Source organism: Pelodiscus sinensis, chromosome 22, assembly GCF_052426305.1.
Source record: "Pelodiscus sinensis isolate ZL-2025 chromosome 22, ASM5242630v1, whole genome shotgun sequence".
Lineage (NCBI taxonomy): Eukaryota > Metazoa > Chordata > Testudines > Trionychidae > Pelodiscus > Pelodiscus sinensis.
Window position 1 is genome coordinate 3,557,094 of NC_143073.1, and position 22,039 is coordinate 3,579,132.

Consider the following 22,039-nt stretch of genomic DNA (forward strand, 5'->3'; position numbering starts at 1 on the left):
GAATCTGTAGTTCTGGATAAATCTGGTGAGCCTTCTGAGATCCAGGATAGGCCCCCCCTCTTATTTCCTCTGTGAGAGGAAATAGCTTGAATAGAACCCTTTGCCCAAATAGCATGGAGGGACTGGCTCTAACACACCTAGGTGGAGGTAGTGTTGGACCTTCAGTTGCAAGGGGTGCTTGTGGGAAGGATCCCTGAAGAAGGAACTAGGAAGGCGGGTAGAGGGTGTAGAGAGAATGGGGATGACATATATGGAACATATTATGTTGAGGACCTACTGGTCTGACGTGATCTGGGTCCACTTATGGTAGAAGGAGCATAAACAATGGCCAAAAAGGTAACTGAACAAAGATGTCTGTGAGGAAGGGTTGCTCAGACCCTTGACCACATGTTCAAAACTGTGGCTTAGTGGAAGATGGCTGGGTGGTGGTGAACTGTGCTTGTGGAGTTTGTGTTCTGCTAGGCCGATGCTTGGCCCTTTGGTCGAAGGGATGCTGGCGATGCCATTGGAAAAGCCTATCACAAGGCCTCTGGAAAGGAGTGTAGTGTTTCTTCTTGTTAGGGGGTGTGTACGTGCCCAGGGTATGCAATGTTGCGCAAGAGTACTTCATACAGTGAAGTACTTCATCGGTTTTAGATGCAAACAAGTGTGCTCGGTCACAGGGAAGATTCTCTACTCTGATTTGGAGTTCTTTGGGGATCCCTGATGCTTATAACCAAGAGGCACAATGCATCATGATAGCGGTGGCGACTGTCTGCCCGTCCTGTATAATGTCCTGTAGCTGTGGTTGCTTTTGCTCAGGCAGGTCATTCAATAGTTCTCGTAACTTGGCATAGTTGGAATGATTGTAATTAGCAAGCAAAGCAGCATAGTTGGCAACACAGAACTGGAGAGTAGAGGATGAGTATGCTTTCTACCCAAAGAGGTCCAGACGCACATGGTCTTTATCCTGGGGGGTAGATTTGAATTGAGGCAGCTTCGAGCAGTGTTGAACTGCCTCAACCACTAAAGAACGGTAAAAAAGGGACTGAGGGTGCCACATGTGCAGTTAAATGGACACTCTGGCATGAGGCAGCCACTGCACATTCATGGCAAGGCTAGGCACTGCTGTAGGGAAAAACCTCCAATCACCAGCACATGTATGCACCAAGACCCAAAGTAGAGCACCCTCAAGGATACTACTGCTACATGGTTACGGTCCCAGTGTCCACCAGGAGCTTAATCCAAAATGCAAAGGGGCACAGGAACTGTGGGATAGCTACCCAGAGCACCTTGCTCTCAAATCTGACATGAGCCACCCTAATGGGTACATGCTACTTTGAATTGCATTGAATTATTTGCACAGTGGAGACGTGCACAAATGACTTTACAAAATCGGGGGCTTAAAAAACAAAAAAAACAGACCTTAATAAATGTGACCTTATCTTATAGTGCAGACATGGCCTCAAGTTCCGGAATGTGGAAATTATATACCAGGGTAGACTGACTTCAAAGTAAAGTGATTTAAAAATTTCATATTTTATTCCTGATTTAAATCAGCAAGCAGGAAACTTTATTTTAAATAATCAATTTTAGTCTTGTTTTACATTTCTACCTTTTAGTTATCTTCCTAATGAAAGGCTGATTCTCCTTAATTGCTAATCATTATAGCATATAGATTTGCAACTAAATATAGTCTTTACACTAAAATTGGAACTTCATTTCACTAGGGAGGTGCGATGTATACACATTTTTAAGCAATTTAACACACATTAGGATTCTTAATTTTTACATTTTTATTATGTTAGAAAACTATGAATACTACTGGCTACTGTCAGATTTGAGAGCAAGGCGCTCTGGGTAGCTATCCCACAGTTCCTGTACCCTTTTGCATTTTGGATTAATTAAATTTACTAGATAACAGTTTTAGTCATGATTTGTCTCAAGCTCTGTTTGCATGGAAATTGGAATTCAATCAGAAAGACACAAAAACAGAATTTTATTCTTTTCTTGTATTAGTTAAATAAAAACTGATTTGTTAAACAAAGGACGATTATTTGCTACTGAGTTGTACTGATTGTTTTTGATTACCTATTCTTCAAGATTTTAGAACTAATAGATCTGATCCTCTCACAGTCACATACTGGAAGAGGAAAATAAACTTTCCAGTTTATTTCAATTATCAATCAGTGCTTCAACTCTGAACTGGTCACTGGACTGAACTAGCTGAATAAACTGAAATGAAGAAAATATTCCCTCTGCACAGCAGAATAGGCTACTGCTGTCAAAAACTGGTTAGCACTTCAACAAACTCTGGTTCTCGGTGCTTAGTCAATGACTTCTACCAGCTGAGTGATATGACTTTCTTTAAAACCTTTGCAGCAAACATGCATTGCTTTAATTTTTTAAAATATATGCCAATACAATATAGAAAAGTTAGGCCCTAACACAAGTCATCATGATTTCAATTTTCATTTTTAATAAGAAAATGTATTTTATTTAAATAAAAATATCTGAGTTAATTTTTAAAAAGTCTCCATTTTATTTGTCCTATTATATCCAAATTGGAACTATTCACAGAAGTATATATGGATATGAAATTTGTTCCTGTTTCCTCCAATACAGAGAATATCCAAAGGGCCTGTCAAAACAAAATGAAGGTTTATGCTACTCATAGTGATGTTTTTAATAAGCTTGAGACAAAGATTAAACAAGTCTATGCTCTGTAGCAAAACACAGTGGAGAAAAATATATGTTGCCTTTGCTTTATATGTGAAATAGGGATGTGAAAGTTTAACCGTGTAAACTGTTAACGGATGATCCTTCATGGTTACACATAGGCTCTGGTACGCGCAAGGAAATGACTTAAAAGCTGGCTCCTGGCACACACCGACTCCTGGGGAGCCATCTGCTGCCCTACTGCCTCTGCGAAAGAGGCAGCAGTGTGGGGGAGGAGTCAGTAGGGATGTTAGATATTGGATAATTGAATAGTCAAGTAATGGCATGAATTCTTATCAGTTATTTAACTATTCTATAGTTCCTGGGGGTGGGCCAGCAGCCAGTGAATGAGACTTCAGCCACCACTCTTATTACACTGTATCTATTCTTACGGACAAGGACAAATGCTTAAAGCTGAGAATGTGCTTACATGTAACAAACTCCTCAATGCAGGAGGGTGCATGTGTCAACCAGATCCTTAACACTATATGACCAAAGAATTCCATTCTGCTATCTCCAGCTAGTGGACTTTCCCTGACAGATGTTGCTGGCTGTATGTTTATACAGGCAACTTAGCTGGGAAACGCACAGGCTAGGAAATTGGAACAACGTCCAGTCTTTGAAGCATCCCACCGATGCGGCAATGTGGAAAGCAGGGAGATTTGTACTGAGGAAGAGAACTGAATGGCAGGGAGAGATGTGGAATGTTCTCAGGATGACTTGTCTGGGGTTGCCATGTGGAATGAGGGTAGACAGCTGTAGGATGCTGAGGGAGTATAAAGAGAAGGGCAAATAGTCAGAGGGGCTGGTAATAAGGGGAGATGGATATTTAAGAAGGGACTTAGTCCTCAACTCAGCACAAGTACTTCAGTACATGTTTAACTTTAAACTTCAACAGAGTGTAGGCACACCCAAACATTTTGCTGAAACATGGCCTTAAGTGAGTAGTGAAGAAGCAGGAAAAAGAGACACTTTGCTCTAGAACAGCATTTTAGTTGGCTGGGGAAATTTTTGTGCATATTCAGAAATGTAACAAGATGTGTTCCTAAAAAAGTAAGAAATCATGCATGCTTATTTTTGTAATCTGTGTCCACTCATCTTATTTACCCCAGCTGTTACTGTAGATCTTGTGGCACATCTTATCAGAACAAAAGTTCATTGAAGCAGGGACTATCTTCTCATATTCGTAAGACACCAAGCACATTAAGTGCTATTGAATTATAAGTAGTACACTGTAAGTAAGTCTTCATTCCATCAAATCCAATGTTCTTTTCCCCTTCCAAACACTAATAAATAGCAATATCAATGACTAGGAGCTAAGCAATAAAATAATTGTTTAGGAGGGGATACAAATCCAGTTACCATAGTGATGAGCAGGGTATAAATACACTGTTGTCACTGTAAGTGAAGGCAAGAGACTAAAAATAGTATTGCTACTTATTCTCCTCACATCCACTTAGGACACCAGCAAAAACTAGTTTTTACTATTGTAAACACTACAATGTCAAACTAGCTAATGAAGAGCAAAATGAATTCTCTGCTGAGTCAAACATGATCAACAGAATGGCCATTAAATTCTAAGAGCAGAGTCTTCATTGTTGGTAATGATATACAAAGTGGTGAACATACTGCATGACCTTGCACTGGAGAGAGAAAAACTTCGTTTTGATTACTGAGTTGACTTGACCTAGAAATTCCTAGTGGATATGAAATATGAAATAGGCAGATGTCACTTCTCTGATCATAAACAGACTAGAATGAAGACTATTCTTCAGATGTGTCTTATACAGGGGTGTAACTTGGCCAATAGCATATACAACCCCTCACAGGATCATCTAGGTATGGGAAGCATTTAATAGTATTCAAACACTACTCACTTGTCTTGAAGGACAATGTTCATTCTTCTCATCTGTCATCTTCCCACTCTTTGATGCCTTTCTTGGTTGTTTGATAGTGGTTTTTATGGCAGGCCGGCACACATAATTCTCCAGGTTCTTAGGGGGCTTTTTAGTCCTCTTAGCTTGAAGACCAATTTTCAATTTTAGATTTCCCTCTGAAAAATTTGTTTCTTTCACTGAAAACTGTTGTTGTGCATCAGTCAGACCCTCATTCTTCCCAGTCTCAGTGTTGCTCCCCTCCCAGTTCTTCTTCTTAATATCTTCTTCCTCCTTGGTGCTACTCTCTAGCTCTCCTTCTCTCTTACTTATCACTGTGTCAGTGTTGAGTGCAGAGGGGCTTTTCCCAGAAAAACCTTCGGAATCAGAACCCAACCCTAACATAGCAGTATTCTGAGGGTCCATCACAGGTGCAGTATATGCCTTCAGGGGATTTTAGAAAAAGTTTACAGAGGTATGTTCCACAGAAAAAACTCTTCTACAACTTGCAACCACATCTTTTACACTGTAAGAGAAACAGAAAAAATAGAATGATTTTCTATTTTAGAGAAAAAAAGGACGACAAACTCTTATCATTAATGATCAGAAAGCAAACATAAAAAGCGTATTTCTAGTTAAAAGTTTCAAACAATGACCATCTGATCCATGCAAAGAATGCTGAAATCCCCAAACCTCCTCTGATCGATAGCAGGAACCTACCAGCTCTCTTCTGTCAAGCCACAGTTTTAAGTATTGGCTAGTAAAATGTAAACTGACTAATGGTTTAATAGCCTGAAACTCTAGGTCTCAAATACAGTCAATGTCAAAATTATTTTCCTATCTGTGGCACTTACCCGCTCCTCCTGTACAACCCCACTGTAAAACTGGAAGCCTAAATCTATCCAGAATAGTGATAGAAACGTAGCTGTGTTAGTCTGGTGTAGCTGAAACAAAATACAGGACTACGTAGCACTTTAAAGACTAACAATAAACCATCTTGTTAGTCTTTAAAGTGCTACATAGTCCTGTATTTTGTTAAATCTTTCCAGACAGTTTTCCATCCACAAATCACAGCCCAGGTTTTCTTGGAGTAAGAAGCAACTTTTGATCTCGGCTGTTATTCAAAAATTGAAATCACAAGCCTGGGCAAAATAATGGAATAGTCTTGGTCTCTTGGTGTTTCTAGGAGATTAACAGTTTAACACTTACTGGTGAGATTTGCCATTCAAAACTGTTTTCAGTGTTCTAGCTGACTCCACTTATAATACAACTGCTAATGAGGCATCTCTATTCGGTACAGATACATTAAAAGACAACATAGCCATTGCTCACTCCAGAGGCTCAGGCACACAAACTCTGAAGTAGAACTAGCTTCTGATTGTGCTCGAGAAAAGGAAATGGCGATTATGACAGAAAGGAAATCTGCTAAATGACAGCTCAGAATTACTGCCCACCTAAAATGATAGAAGAATACCATTATTCACAGTTTAATCATCTGCAAGAAATTAGGTAACATTTTATGGTTCTACTTTCAAACTATAACCCAAGAAACAAAACGAATGTTCTTTTAGAACTGATAAACCTTTTCTGTTTTAGAAAGGTCTATTTCCCATTAGTATTTCTTCATATTTATACAAACATACCTTTAAAGGACTGAACACTTTTAAAAAGCTGTTGTCATGGCAACATTCTACCACCATGAAATCTGATCAGATTTGCTTTCTTTCAAGTTTCCACAAGTTGCAAATTTCAGTGCGCCAAAAAAAAAAAAAAAAAAAAAAAAAAAAAAAAAAATCAAGCAATCTTTTTTCTTAACAATTTTGCATTTAATAAATTATACATACTGAACTAGAGGACAAGATTAAATGCAAATAATCCTAGCATTAAAACAGTACTTGAGATAGTGTTTTCTGCTAGATCTCAGGAATTATTTTCACTCTTGAAAAAATCCCTAGCTGCCTGTCCTCTTATCCCATCAGTATGTGTTTTAGTTTTGTTTCCTTCAGCCTATTCCTCTGTTCCATCTCCAACATATCACTAACTCTTACAAGACTAATTAAGGAGGTTTAAAAACAGTGGTTCTCAAACATATTGGCTTGCAACCCATCCTGCTCAATGCATACCTTTCTGTGGACCACCAGCCAAACTCCCATGATGACAAAATGCCTTCGCTTATCTCTGAATACATTAAATACTAAATTATTGATGACAGGCTACTGGAGCTGTAACATAAATGGGCATATATAACCGGTAAGAAAGGAAATATTATTAATCAAAATCAAAATAATTAAACAGATTAAGTGCTTTAACTTTATCATTTTAGTTTAGCAAACTTTATTTTAAATGAAGTAAAATATTAATTTATATCCAAAACAAAAGGTTTCAATGTTGTTTTTATTTATGGCAGGGACAGGGAACCTTTTTTGAGTCGGGGCCACTGATTCACAGAGACATGAGTTGGGGGCCGCACAAAAGTGAGAGGCAAAAAACCCACAAAAAAATCCAACCCTCACTGATGTGGCCCCCAACTGAGACACCTTAATCCCCTGGCACTCCAGCCCCACAGGGGAGGAGAGGGGGCAGGGAGGACCAAAGTTCAGGGCTTCCCATGGCCAGACTCTTTTGGGGTCCCTGGGCTGTAAACCTCCTTGGCTCTGATGTGAGGCCAAAAATGACAGGTTAATATGTGGGAGGGGGCTCCCAAAGAGAGAGATAGGGATGTAGGAGGGGGTGGGAGGGTGTCTGGGTGAGAGGTAGGGTGCTGGGGTGGGTTGGGAGTGGAGGTCTGGCAGGGAGCTTGGGTACAGGAGGGGTGAGGTCTGGTTGGGAGGGAGGATGGAGGAGTGGATGGGTTTAGGGTGTCTGGTCAAGGGGGAGGGTACAGAGTCTGGCCAGGAGGGAGGGTGCAGGAGCATGGGAGAATGTAGTTTCTGACCAGGAGAGCTCAGTGTCTGGCCAGGAGGGAGGGTGCAGGAGTGGCTGGGGGCAGGGTATCTGTCCGGAGGAAGGGTGCAGAAGCAAGGGAGAGTGCAGGCGTGGGCTAGTGGTATGGGGTCTCGGCAGGGGAGTGAGGGGGATGGGAATGGCTTACCCAGCTTCACTCCCTCCCCCCCCCCCGCCATTCCCAGGCACCATATCCCAATCACGGCCTCCTGCTGCTCCCATTGCCCGCAAGTCCGGCCAATGGGAGCAGCAGGGAAACCCTTCAGGCTGTGCGACCATGCATTGCTGTTCCTTCAGCTATGGGGAGGAGGAGCAGCTGCAGCACATGGAACCACGTGCTCTCCCAATGGGCTGGATCTGGTGAGGCTAGGGGCTTTCTTCCTCCTTCTGCCCCCCAAAGCGGGAAGCCAGTGCTGGCACGCCAACCTCACAGGCGGGGGAGGGACTGGTGCACCAGCGTGGGCTCCCCACTGTGGGAAGTGGAAGGGAGCTAAGCTGGAGCAATGGACCACTTGCAAGGCAGCTGCAGACCACTAGTGGACTGCAGTTTGAGAACCACTGTTCTAGAACATCTCTTGCCTGTAGCTGGAATGATCACTAGAAGCGGCTCTATCACTGAAGAGTTATGCAAAATCATTCCCAACTCAAAGCTATTTATTAGGAAAACAAACAAACTTGTCAATAAGAAATCCTCACTGTTCTAAGAGTTCTCCCTCCCCACTGCCCCCCAAAAAAATCCCTCCTCAGATTAAGTATTCTTCTAAATCTCTGGAGATTCTTGGATGGTAAATCACAGGATTTGCAGCTGAGTGTAAAATATTTACTGAAAGGGCCTGTTCAAAATCCACATCTTTCTACTGTTACAAGAGACATGGTCACTCAAGAATCCAGTACTATATCATAATATGTTCTCTTTCCCAACATTAAATAGGACATTTGGTGTTCATTTAAATTGCATTCATAATCTCTTACAAAAATATTATATCTGTTGATATATTATGACTGAAGTTTGAATGTTATAATATGTACATCTTACTCATTAAGATTATAAGGCCACTACAAACATCAACCATGGACTAATATTCAGAGGTTTAATTTGACTGTCTGTTCAGAGAATTGTAGGAGAGGTTATACTTAAATTTATTTTTTAGAATAAGCTAGAAGAGAAGCAATGAATAGCAAATGGAAAGGCAACCTACTTTTTCACAGGGAGAAGGAAGACTGTGCATGTTTCTTTTGGTTACTATTCACTAACATCCAGGAAATATATGGAGGATCGAAAGATGGCAAATTGAAAACCCCCAAAGTTAAATTTCTTTACTGGGTATTGGTTCATCCAGTAATTTTATTTTCTTGAGATAAAGAGCAACACTAAATACATTAACATATGAGTTAAGGATTTCAGACATACATGATCACACTCTTCTTTTCTTTGGTTGTAGTTTCATGGCCACACGTTGGACTCTTCCAGCGCCATATGCCTAAGCAACCTGACAAATTTAAATTTGCCTAAGACCTGGCATCTCAACACAAAACTCCCATCCTCAAATCTTCTGTGTTGGTCTACTCCATTATGGAATACAAAATGTTTGTTTCTAACTACAGCTCCAGCAGCAGCTGTCAAGAGTGAATCATAAGGTGCGCCTGACTTTCTTGCATGACAGAAATGCAATAGATAGCACCATAATGCAATGGTTTCACACATGACCAAATAGCATTAAGGACAACGTATCCTCTTCCTGAGGATCTCTCACTTGAAGAGCTTGGCAGGAATCTACTCACCCTCAATATTTACATGAGTCCAGCTGGAGAGGTTCTGACATAACACAAACTACACTGCCAACAATATATCGAGGACGCCCACCTTTAACTATCTTTTACAGCAAAAGCAACCAAGTTCATCTGAAAAGAAAACCCAATGCCTGTTGCATGTGTTCAACTGACTAATTAGTAGTTGCACAAAGAAAACGAAAAAAGGTTCCAATGAGGTTGGTGGAAAAGAGGGACATGTCAAGGAACTGGCCAACCACTGATCTCTCACTCTCGTCATCCACCCTCCATTTAAAATAGTATAAAATGTTAGGGTTCTGCAGATTCAACCTTAGAATATTAGTTAAATTTGTAATTTAACTAACAGAAGTGAGATATGCTTGCTTTCTTCTTCAGCTTGCTAGGAAACTTTACTTATTCCCAAAAGGAAGACTTAGCCAGTCATCTAGACTTTCATCACCACACTCTATTTTTTTTTAAAAAGAGATGCTTTCAGACAATAACTGCAGCAAAGGGAACTGAATTTTCCATGATTGACTCTGCTACAGGTAAAATCCCTCCAATTTATTCTACCAGATTACAGCTGGGCAGAACACAGCAGTCTACCTTCGCCACTCAGAGTACATCACTCCCTTGCTCTGTACTCTTTCATCAGTTTCCACTGCCTTTAGAATGATAATCTAACCTCTAGTGCTGATACTCAAAATCACTTTTGAATCAGGACTCAGTTACCTCAGTTATTGTCACTTTCACCCATGACTCAGTGAGACAGCTGCACTCTGAGGAATACATAGCTAATAAAATCTAAGTACACTATATCCACTGGTTCCCCTTGTCCACATGCTTGTTGACATCCTCAAAGAACTCTAGATTAGTAAAGCATGATTTCCCAAAGTTTACATAGACCATATTGACTTTTCCCCCAACAAATTGTGTTCATCTATGTGTCTGACAATTCTATTCTTTACTATGGCTTCAACTAATTTGCTCTGTACTGATGTTAGTCTTGCCAGTCTGTAATTGCCAGGATCACCTCTGGAGCCCTTCTTAAAGATTGCCATCGCATTAGCTATCTTCCAGTCATTTGGTACAGAAGATGTTTTAAAACAAAGATTACAAACCACAATTAGTAGTTCTGCAACTTTACATTTCAAGTTCTTTCAGAACTCTTGGGTGAATGCCATCTGGCCCTGGTTACTTGTTACTATTTATCAAATTATTCCAAAACCTCCTCTAATGACACCTCAATCTGGGACAATTCCTCATTTTTATCACCTAAAAAAAAAGGCTCAGATTTGCGAATCTTCCTCACATCTTCAGCCTTGAAGACAGATGCAAAGCATTTGTTTAGTTTCTCTACAGTGACCGTATCATCCTTGAGTGCTCCTTTAGCATCTCCATTGTCCAATGGTTGTTTAGCCAATATAAATGACATAAGCTGAAGACCTCATTCTGCCTGTACTAAAATGTCCTTCAAATATCTGAAAGTTGTAGATGACAATTTCCCAATTTAGAAAGTACTGTATAAGACCTCATCCTGACAAGTAAAGAAGAACTGATCACAGCACTGAAAATTAGTGGCTGCTTAGGAGCAAATAATCATGCCTTTTTACATTTGCTGTGTATAAACAGAATAAAATGCAAATCAGTAATATGTACACTTGGTGCTTTAAAAGAGCCAAATTTTACAAAGCTGAAAACACTTACTTGTTGAGAGAAAGAATTTGAACAGAAATCTATGAAAGATAACTGGGAACTGTTTAAGAACATTTTACTATATGCCCCAAAAGCCAGGATCCCACAATTGCGCAACAAAATTTCATGAGTTTAAAACACAACATAGCTTGGAGGGGAAGTGAAAGCCTCTATAAAGTATTTATAACCCCTTGGAAGCAGGAGAATTTAATAGCCATTAATATAAACCAGGAGCTAGGAATTATAGAAAATTTGTAGGGGGAAAGAAAAGGATGCAAGGTAAAATCTTTGGTTAACAGTCAAGGACAAGGGCAAAAAAATCATAATGATACAAAATCAACATGTCACACATTAAATGGATTAAGATCTAACTTACAGGTCGTAACATGCAATTGTATATGGGAAATCAAGTAGGCATAATTTTAGTGTGGTCCTGTGATGATTGATTCTTGGCTGTATATTATTTAACACTTATGAATGACTTGGAAGAAAATATACAATCATAGCTGATAAAATTTTCAGATGTCACAAAAATTGGGGGAGTGGTAAATAACCAAGAGGAGACATTGATAAAGAGAGACATCTGGATTGCTCAGTAAACTGGGAGCAAGCAAGGAATACATGTTTTAATATGGCCAAATATCAATACACACATCTAAAAAAAAATGTAGGCCATATTTATAGGCTAGGGGACTCTATTCTGGCAAGCAGGGACTCTGGAAAAGATTTGGGGAATGTGGTAGATAATCAATTGAACATGAGCTCCCAGCATAACACCGTGGCCAAAAGGACTAATGTAATCCTTGGATACATAAACAGGAATCTCAAGCAGAGTAAGAAAGGTTATTTTACCTCTGTATTTATACTGGTACAACCACTGTTGTAATATTGTGTCCTGGCATGGTGTCTACAACTCAGGATGGATGTTGGTAAGTTGGAGAAGGTTCAGAGAACAGCCAAGAGGACAATTAAAGGATTAAAAACAAGGTGCCTTACAGTGACAGACTCAAGGAACATAATATATTTTTCTACTAAATTAGAGTCTAATTACCTATCTGGGGAACAAATATTTGATAATGGTTTCTCTTCGATCTAGCAGAAAAAGGTATAAAGCAATCCGAAGGATGGAAGCTGAAGCTACACAATTCAAACTAGAAATAGGACATACACTTTTAACAGTGAGGGCAACTAACCACTGGAATCATTTACCAACTGTTGTAGTGGAATCTTCAACACTGGCCATTTTAAAACCAAGGCTGGATATTTCTTCTGTGTGCTCTAGAAATTACTTTGGGGCAAACTGCATGCAATGTTCCCTCTAAATGTTTCCATTTGTGTGTGAAATAAATGTTGCTATGTGCACCAACGCATGTGTGGATGTGCACCACCAATAGAAACACATGCTGCCAGCTGTTAGCACTCTGCTAATCTGCTGGGGGGCACCTGAATCTCTCTTGGGCAGCTGCCCAAGCGCTCAACTTACAGGGAACACTAGTTGCAAGGCTTGACCCCTTCTGGCCCTGGAAACTATGAATAAGTCTACTAAGGACCGGACCATTCTTATTGATTTTATGTGGAAGACACTAAGATGCACTTGCAGACAATGTTCATGTGGAAGATACCAAAGGCAAGAAGGATTAGATTTTTCTATGTCAATTTCACTGTATACGCACAAACCAATGAAAAAATATTTCCATGGAGAATCATCAAAATGTACAGATAGGCAAAGTAAGTAAAATACTGTATGAGACCTTATATGAGTTTGATTTATGGATATCTACTTTCTATATTTTGACATGTGATACTGACAATTTGTGTTTTAATGGTTATAAAACTATAACTTTTGGAATCACAACACCTACTGTCATTAAATAATTATTGCAGGATCATCACAATTTTCCGCAACACTGAAAAATTAAATAGATCAAAATAAAAAAAAAGCTCAAACTCCAGAATTTTGTGGAACTGCAATATTTTAAATTGATCAAAATAGAAAAAAATGCTTAAAACAACTAAGTCAAAATCATGAACAAAAATCAAATTCTACCAAGGCTAAAGATACTTTATGTGAAACATGGCTATACCCCAAATCTTGCATTTAGATCTTTGGGGTGGAAACAGCTTTTTACGATCTGTATAGCACCTAGAACAGTGGAGCTCCAGATTCTGCCTGCAGGCACTGCTTCCTGTCCACTTCCAAAGAGCTACCCAGAGCTTTAGAGTATGTTCAGCTCATCAACAGAAACATATGTTAGATGGTGAGAAAAAATGCAGCAGAAATATTTAAACCACAATAGATACTAGACAAAATCTTGCTGGTAATTGTCTTTCTGTCCAGAGAAAGAGTCTTTTCTAAATTGATGGCTTGTTAGTTGGTTTGCCATTTGGACAAGCTGCAGCAATCATCTATATGCCAGACTTTTCTGAGGCCCTCTAGTGGCGAACAACTTTGAGACTTTTCTCCAGCTGAGCCTCCTAAATGCTTGGTTTTGGAAAATAAATGCATCAACTGTTTTCAACACTTCTGTGATGGGTTGTTCTGTACTTGCCTATTACTGCCACAGAAAGACAATTAGCAGGTAAGGCATTTATTTTTCAGCTCTTCATGTGCCAGCTTAGAATTAATGGACGTGATTAGTAAATCTGCAACGACACTACTAAGCTGTATTTGCAAAGAAAAACAGGTAACGTTCACGATGCTCTCACTGACCCTAGAGAAAAGCAGTTAGGATTTGTGGTACTGAACACACAATATTTCCTGCAACTCATGCTGAATGTGTGAAAATGTCTGGCACGTACTGTAGACGAGCTGATGATGTAGGTGAAGTATCCAGCTTGACACACTGGTCTCCAAGATGAATCTCTCCCATTCTCTGAACAGTTCAGCTGAACCTGGTGACATTGCATAACCATCACCGATGAGAGATGAAGATCTCCTGCAAAGGATGCTTTAATCCTAGTTCTGTAAAAACCAAACTCCCTCCCTTAAAGGGAACAGCAGGAGAACCCTAGAATATAACCTGACCAGGGCTCTAATCTTCCAAAGATTACTAGCTTCCCTCTAAAATGAAACAATCTTATTTGACCTTTTTTTCTTATTTTGGCAACTCTGTAGACAACGTATCTTTTCTACAGTTATACTCATGTGACCCCAAGGGGTTCATCTTCCGTTGTGAAGTTAGAGAGCTCTTGTTCCCTTTGTTCACCAGTACCAGGCTCTGGATTAATTCTAGACAGTTCAGATTACTGATAATGCTGCTGGACATGATGAAGGTTGAATTAGCCAATTACCCAGACATGAAAATAATACTGTCCCTTTCTTTCCTTAAGGCTATAGCTTTCACCATCACAATTTTGGTTAAGATGTTTGAATATTTAGGCAGAACAAAGAGCAGAGCATAGTAGTGGACATACTGAGTCCTGTATTTTGCTTGAGAACCTAAAGTGAGAATGAATATTGCTGAGGACACTGGAGATATAATGTAAGTGAACATATTGGAGATCCATCAATGCTAATAAGCAGCTAGATTTATGGACAGAACAATGGATTTTGAGTATTGATTTATGTTTGCAAACTGGTTTAACATTCGGTCAATCCTCAATTTCTTCCGAACAATAAAAATAAAAGGGGTACAACTTCCTGGTCCTCTTTTCATGGTATCTGAAGACACAAGATACTTTAAACAACACAGCCATAAATGTTATACTTTTCTCTGAGATCCTAAATAAGCTATTCTATAAATATCCACGTAAGACAACTTTAAATGAGGCTGGAAAGTAATCCTGTGCCATAAAGGAAACTGACTATGGCTCATGAGACTGAGGTTAAGGGCTGTTTAACTGAAGTGTAGACATTTGGGGTTAGGCTATGGAATGTTTTCCCCTTGCAGGTCCTGACTTCTTGAATTTTACTCTACTAACTTTTTCATGGGACTTTCAGTCTCCATCCTTATCTAAGGACAGTTTCAACCTTCAGGTGACTGCTAATACTGTATATTGAGATAGTTTATGCCCACTACCTGAGTGCAACTAACCCCAAAGAAAGAATAGTCCTCCACTAACCAGGACATATTACTGCACAGGGAGTAGGAATAGGCCATCACAAAAAGTGTATAAGTTTGGCTTTAAAAATATAATCATCTATGTAATGCTATCCTGGGTTCAGATCAGATGGCAGATCAAACTGCATCTCTAAAAGTGATGTTTTCTACATATAGATAGACAATGAAAAACTTAATGAGAGGATAAACAGATTTAAGATAGGACATAGGTTTTTTTCCACTACTTAGAGTTCAAATATGGAATGCTATGGAAACTCCATGTAATACACACCTCTTGGATCTGTGCCCACCCAACTGTTTCTTCTCCTTCTCTGTTCTCCTAGCAAACACTATGCAAAATACCTCCGACTCTTTACAACTGTTTACTTGCAAGTGAAATGTGTTGAATCCACTTGCTGGTAAAAGAATCAACACATTTTTCAAGTGATTGAAATCTTATTGTACTGCAGACTAAGCTGGATGTGAATGAACACTGTCTCCTGCTGCTACATTTGGCTCCACATTTACTCAAAATAGCAAGACTTTTTTTTAAGGATAGGGAGAATCAAGCTCACTCACACTGAGCTTGCAATTGACTAGAACAGGGAAAAGTTCACAATCAGATTTAGAGGCTGAAGGAAAAATGGACTGAAACCTGTTTTGGTAACAACAAAATTAGTGACTATTTTCTAAACAAGTTCACAAAATTGATGACACTCATGAACACATGCCAGGTTCCATTATTTACTCATTAATTCCTTTCTATTCAGATAGCAACAACTCACATCCAATCACTAATCATAATTTTGCCTTCATTATTGCAATCTTCTCCTCTTTGACCTTGCAATTCGTACAAAATGCACCTTGCAAGGTGATCGTTTTTGCCTAACCTGGTGTGACCAGTTTTCATTTCTTTGAATCCCAGTGATGGCCTCACTTCTTCACCTCATCAAATTCAAGGTGCACATAATTGCCTTCAAGCCTCTACATAACTTTGCCACTGCCTCCTGGTCTGCTCTTGTCCCCGCTCTTTGCAGCATAGAATCATAGAATAATAGGACTGGAAGGGACCTCGAGAGGTCATCAAGTCCAGCCACCCGCCCTCAAGGCAGGACCAAGCTCCGTCTACACAATCCCTGACATGGTGCCCATTTATATTCAATTCAATCTTATTCTACAACTAACATCTCCGTGCTTGCTTCTGCACTGCTCCTTATAAACAGAATACTCCTTGAACATGGTGAATAAAAAATATTTTTTAATTTAAATTTTATAAAAATATGATTTTTTTAAATTTTAAAATACACTTTTCTTTTAAAAAAATAAATATATTTAAATATAATTTGAAATTATGCCAGCCTATGTTAAGACCTAAATTTATTGCAATATATTAAGATCTTCCAAACTAACTATAAAGTATGAAACAGTGCTTTTTTGGTGCCAAAGTTTTAGAAGTCAAACCACTAAATTGTCTAGTGGAAATCACTGGCTATGCTTGTTGAAGTGTTTAAACCAACTTTGGCAGCAGCTTTTTCTGCATGTTCAGAGAGAATATCTTCTTCGTTTTAGTTTATTCAGTTATGACTAGTTCATTCAAATTTAAGAAACCAAGTAGAAGCTGGAAAAGCAGGGAAGCTTGTTTTCCTCTTTCTATGAATAAATAAGTGTCAGCATGAAATAATTCTAAAATCATTCAAGGGCACAGGTAATCAGAAACAATCAACTCAATTCTCTAACTACAAATAACACTTCCTTTGTTTCATGAATCTGTTAAGTTTAAATGACACATTTCAATACTCTTTTCTTCTTGTCTCCAGCATATTTGAGGTAGTTATATTTAACGCAAATTTAAAATGATGTTTTTGTGCAATTTTGAATTCCAATTTTCATCTAAGTAAAGCTTTACACAACTCGTGAGTTCAAAAACAAAACAAACATCTAGCAAATAAAAAGCATAATTTACCATTTTTAACACCATACAATGTAAAAATTAAAACCGAATAAATATATCTTAAGCCATACTTAAATAAATGTGTACACAAACAGTGTTTCCTCTTGGTTAACAAAGTACAGAAATCACTGTAAACTAATGGCTGTATTTAGTTTCAAATGAACATATGTTAATGGTTACAAACCGATAAAACTCATTTTATCATTAACGTTACTCCTCATTTTTAGAGGAGTAACATTATTTCGAGCCAAGGGGTTTGGTTTGAACTAATGCATCCTGGTGCGCACTTCCTGGCTCGAATCAGCTGCTGTGCAGAGTAACACCCCAGCGAGATCATGCTAATGAAGTGCGGGATATTTAAATCCCCGCTTCATTAGCAATTTCGGTCGCCTAAATTTGCATCCTTAGCTCGAACTAGGGAGCAAGTGTAGACGTACCCTCATAGCATTACGAAACTTTAACCACATTGTTCAATTAATTTATTCTTAGGTGGTTGACGTCATCAGACATTATAGTAGATTTTGTTACCTCTTCTGATCCCATTCAACATTCTTACATCACCATCACTATTCTGATCCAGAAGATAGCTCTTATACCCCACACTCTTATATTTCTGTTCTTATGAGATGGAACTATTATCCACTGAGATTCTTCTTCATGGCCCTCTCCATTCTGAGCTCCTCTTTCAACGGGGTATAGAGCACATTACATATTGAAGTGCATTAACTAGTTTGCAGGAGACAGTGTTAAACAGTAGCTAGATACTGAACTGGAAGTAAGGAGACTTTGAATCATATTCTTCTCAGGTGTGCCAGTTGCTATGTGACCTTCAACAAGAAATCTTATCTCTCCGATTCAGAAGTTTCAGAGGGGTAGCTGTGTTAGTGTGTAACTTAAAAAAAAAAAAAAAAAAAAAGAGTAGCCCTGTAGCACTTCAGGGACTAACAAAAATTATATATAGTATCATGAGCTTTCATAAGCATAACCCACTTCCTCAGTTGAGTGTCTCTTATCTGAGGAAGTGGGTTTTGCCCACGAAAGCTCATGATACTGTATATATATTTTTGTTAGTTTCTAAAGGTGCTACAGGACTACTCATCTCTCTGATTCAGTTCCCTCATCTGTAAAACAGGTGCATGTAAATAATTTACAGATGAGATATGCCACGGGAGCTAAATATTATACAGGTTAGACCTCCCTGAACCAGCACCCTGAGGACAAGGGAGTTTGCCGGACCAGGAGAGATCTCAGAGGGGAAGGCACCAGCTGCCCGGCCCTGCAAGCTGCAGCAGCTTTAATGGAACTCCCGGTCTCACAAGCTGCAGCAGCCTTGCTGGAGCTCCTGACCCCTGTGAGCTGTGGCATAAAAACAGCCATACTGGGTCAAACCAAAGGTCCATGTAGCCCAGTATCCTGTCTGCCGACAGTGGCCAGCACCAGGTGCCCCAGAGAGGGTGGACCGAAAACAATGATCAAGCAATTTGTCTCCTGCCATCCTTCTCCAGCCTCTGACAAAAGAGGACAGGGACACCATTTCTATCCCCTGGCTAATAGCCTTTTATGGACCTAACCTCCATGAAATTATCCAGCTTCTCTTTAAACTGTTATAGTCCTAGCCTTCACAACCTCCTCTGGCAAGGAGTTCCACAGGTTGACTACACTCTGTGTGAAGAAGAACGTTCTTTTATTAGTTTTAAACCTGCTACCCATTAACTCTGTCTGGTGTCCTCTAGTTCTTCTATTATGGGAACTAATAAATAAATTTTCTTTATTCGCCCTCTCCACACCACTCATGATTTTACAGACCTCTATCATATTCCCCCTCGGTTTCCTCTTTTCTAAACTGAAAAGTCCCAGTCGCTTTAACCTCTCTTCATATGGGACCCATTCCAAACCCCTAATCATTGTAGTTGCCCTTTTCTGAACCCTTTCCAAGGCCAAAATATATTTTTGAGATGAGGAGACCACATCTGTACACAGTATTCCAGATGTAGACGTACCATAGTTTTATACAGGGGCTGTAAGATATTCTGTGTCTTACTTTCTATCCCTTTCTTAATAATTCCTAGCATCCTATTTGCCTTTTTGACCATCGCTGCACACTGTGTGGCCGCCCCACCAGAGCTCCCAGAGGCCCCATCAACCTCACTGCAGGGCCACCATGCCACCAGAGCTCCTGGTGTCCCCACAAATGGTGGACTCCACTGCTCTGCAAGTTCTGACTCCCCCATCAGCTTCCTGCCCCACTGGCTGTGGGCTCTGATGCCCCATGGGCTTTGCTGTCTGGCTCCGCTCCAAGCCACAGGCAACTTGTGCTGCTGGCACTCTCTAGTCCCACAACATCCACAGTCCTTCCAGACCACAAATGTTGCTGGACCAGAGTGTCCCACATCACAGAGGTTCAGCCTATAGTAAAAAGACAGAATGTGGGTTGGATAAGTCTGTGGTGTATATATGAAATATAAGGGTTAAAATATTAAATTTTACTGTCTTGTCAATTAAAGATGAATCACAGAACGATATGGTTTTACAGGTGTAACATGCTGTGGGGGATGTACGTACTGAAATGCCTAATGGGAGTTCATGGCTTACATACTAAATGAAAAATATCTCAGGGGGTAGCCTTGGTAGTCTGTAACTTTAAAAACAATGAGTGGACCTGTGACACCTTGGAGAATAACCAAAATATATAGAACCAAGAGTTTTTGCCGGCAAAACCCACTTCCTCAGATGAATTGAGTGGTAACAACACCCACAGCCACCCACCCGCCCTCCTACCCGCCCACACAGAAAGAGAGAGAGAGAGAACCTGTCGATTGAGTAGGCTGGGTGCATCCCAGATATAGCTTTTGATGTGGAAATGCAGATGTTCATGGCAGAAGATGACATATAGGGTGTAAACATATGGTATTGGGTTTTAGAGAGTGGGCAGAAGAATATAAGAGCAGATTTAAGGTTCTTTGGGGTACCTTACCTTTGCAATTTATCAAAAACATTAATTTCCTTGATAACTTTTTTAAAATTACAACACTCTGTTATGTTTTCTTACCACTCTTTACTACTTTTACTATCTTAACTCCAACTTTATTATTTATGCCCCACATTATGAAGGATAATGTATCAGAGATAGTAAATCAATACTTCACATTGAATTCTCTCCATAATACAGAGAATGTTTTCAGTTACGCTAAACAAGAACTAGGATTACAACATGGAAATCAGGAACAAGGATTCAGATTTTATTTTCTAAAGGTGTTGGGTTACAGCAGGGGTAAGCAATAATTTTTGTAGGGGGGCCACTTCACCAATGTTAGTAGTGGCTGCAGGCCAGCCCTAGAAGGGGGAGAGCTTAGGTAGAAGGGGCGGGGCTTCGGGCAGAAGAAGCAGTTCCCTCTAGGCATGATTGGACTGGGGGCAAGAGAGCATGCAAAGTCTCCAGCCCCTGCTCTGCTGGGCAGGGGTGACACCTAGAGGGAACCAACAGTAGTTATGCATGCCCCGGCAGGAGGAGGTAACTTTGCACGCTCCCTGCCCTGTGTGCCCAATTGGCCTGGGGGCAGGGAAGTGTGGAAAGTCTCCTGTCCCGGCCCTGCCAGGGCATGCAAACCTAGAGGGACCTGCCAGCCATTCTGAACAGCTGGTGGCTCCCTCTGGTGTTGCATGCTCCTGGTGAGAGGAGACTTTGTGTACTCCCCCACTCCCTGGATCTCGACTGGCCTCGGAGTAGGAGTGCCGCAGGGCGGGCCAGGTCAAATGGCTTGGCAGACCTTATCCGGCCTGTGGGTCTTATCTTTCCCACCCGTGGGCTAGAGGATCGATTTACCAAACTGTCACCAGCTGTAAGATCAGAAGCATTACCTGATTAAGATAAGAGAAACATGCTCAGAATGGTGTAATTCTGCCTCTCTCCAACTGTGGAACAAACATGCAGTCTATATTCCACCTGATATTCATGTCTACTTAACAGCACTGGACATCAGGAGTGATATATTAAATTTAATTTTCCATAATAGTAATACCACCATGATTTGTATCAATGACTCTGTGGCATATCAACTGTTTAAACTACTTTCTATACCAGTGGTGGGCAACCTGCAGCCCTCTGGAGCTCTACAAGTGACTAGCAAGACATTTTGTAGACTGTTGCCACACTCAGGGTTGCCAGATTCCGCTGGTTTCCATCTGTGTAGTTTTTCTTCCTACCTATGTTACTAATGCAGCACGCAAGTAAAGCAAGAGCACGTGAAGTGAGGTGTATGCTGATTGGATACAACATTGACTGAAAGAGCCGTTTGCTCCCTCTACATCCACGCAAAGCTCTGCTACAATTCAACAGGCTCAACTCAGAAATTCTAGGTACGCAAGCACAGTTAACAAAATTACCCTAGCCTGAGACACAGTCTTTGTCATAACTATATTGCGGCCACTGAGATGGAGGGCCGCTCATGCAGCCCACTCCCTACCCTAGGTTGCCCATTGCTGTTCTATATACACATGAGATTGTAGATATGAACAGTTTCAGTTCAGCAAATAACACACGAGACCTTCCTTTCTATAAAGCATAACTAAATGTATTTTGCTATTCTGTATTAATGTTATATTAAGTGATTTTTTTAGACAATTGTTGGCTCCCCAGAGAAAATCAAAAGGAACTGAAAAAAAATTGGAATAATTTCATCTATAAAACTGGAAGGAAAAATAAATCACCATCACAAAAGATGTTCTCTTACATTTATATTTTTAAAAAACACATTAGCTTTTCTAAGTGCACAAGCTCTTTAAATAAATAATAGCAACTAACCTTTCTACTCATTTTTCCTATACTAATATCTTCTAGAACAGATCCTGGTTTCTGCTCTCTTCACTTCTCATTAGACTGTGGAGGAAATGCACAGCATGAGAAACGAAATTAGACCATTTGGCTATGTCTACACTGCAGGCTTCTTGCACAAGAACTGTTTTGCACAAGAGTTCTTGTGCAAGAGGTCTTCCACAAGAGCATATCCACACTGCCATGTGCTTTTGCGCCAGAGATATGCTTTTGCACAAAAGCGTCCATAGCAGTGTGG

The 22,039-nt window shown here is 40.1% G+C and overlaps 1 protein-coding gene across 1 annotated transcript in view; it reads right to left on the reverse strand.

The window, feature by feature from the left end:
• The window catches only part of ASH1L (ASH1 like histone lysine methyltransferase), a 158,773-nt gene that overhangs the window by 128,148 nt on the left and 8,586 nt on the right, over window positions 1-22,039 (reverse strand). Inside the window, exon 2 of the mRNA XM_075907956.2 lies at window positions 4,575-5,097. Coding sequence (XP_075764071.2) covers window positions 4,575-4,997 — 423 coding nt within the window. The 5' untranslated portion in view covers window positions 4,998-5,097. The remainder of the gene's footprint in view (window positions 1-4,574; window positions 5,098-22,039) is intronic.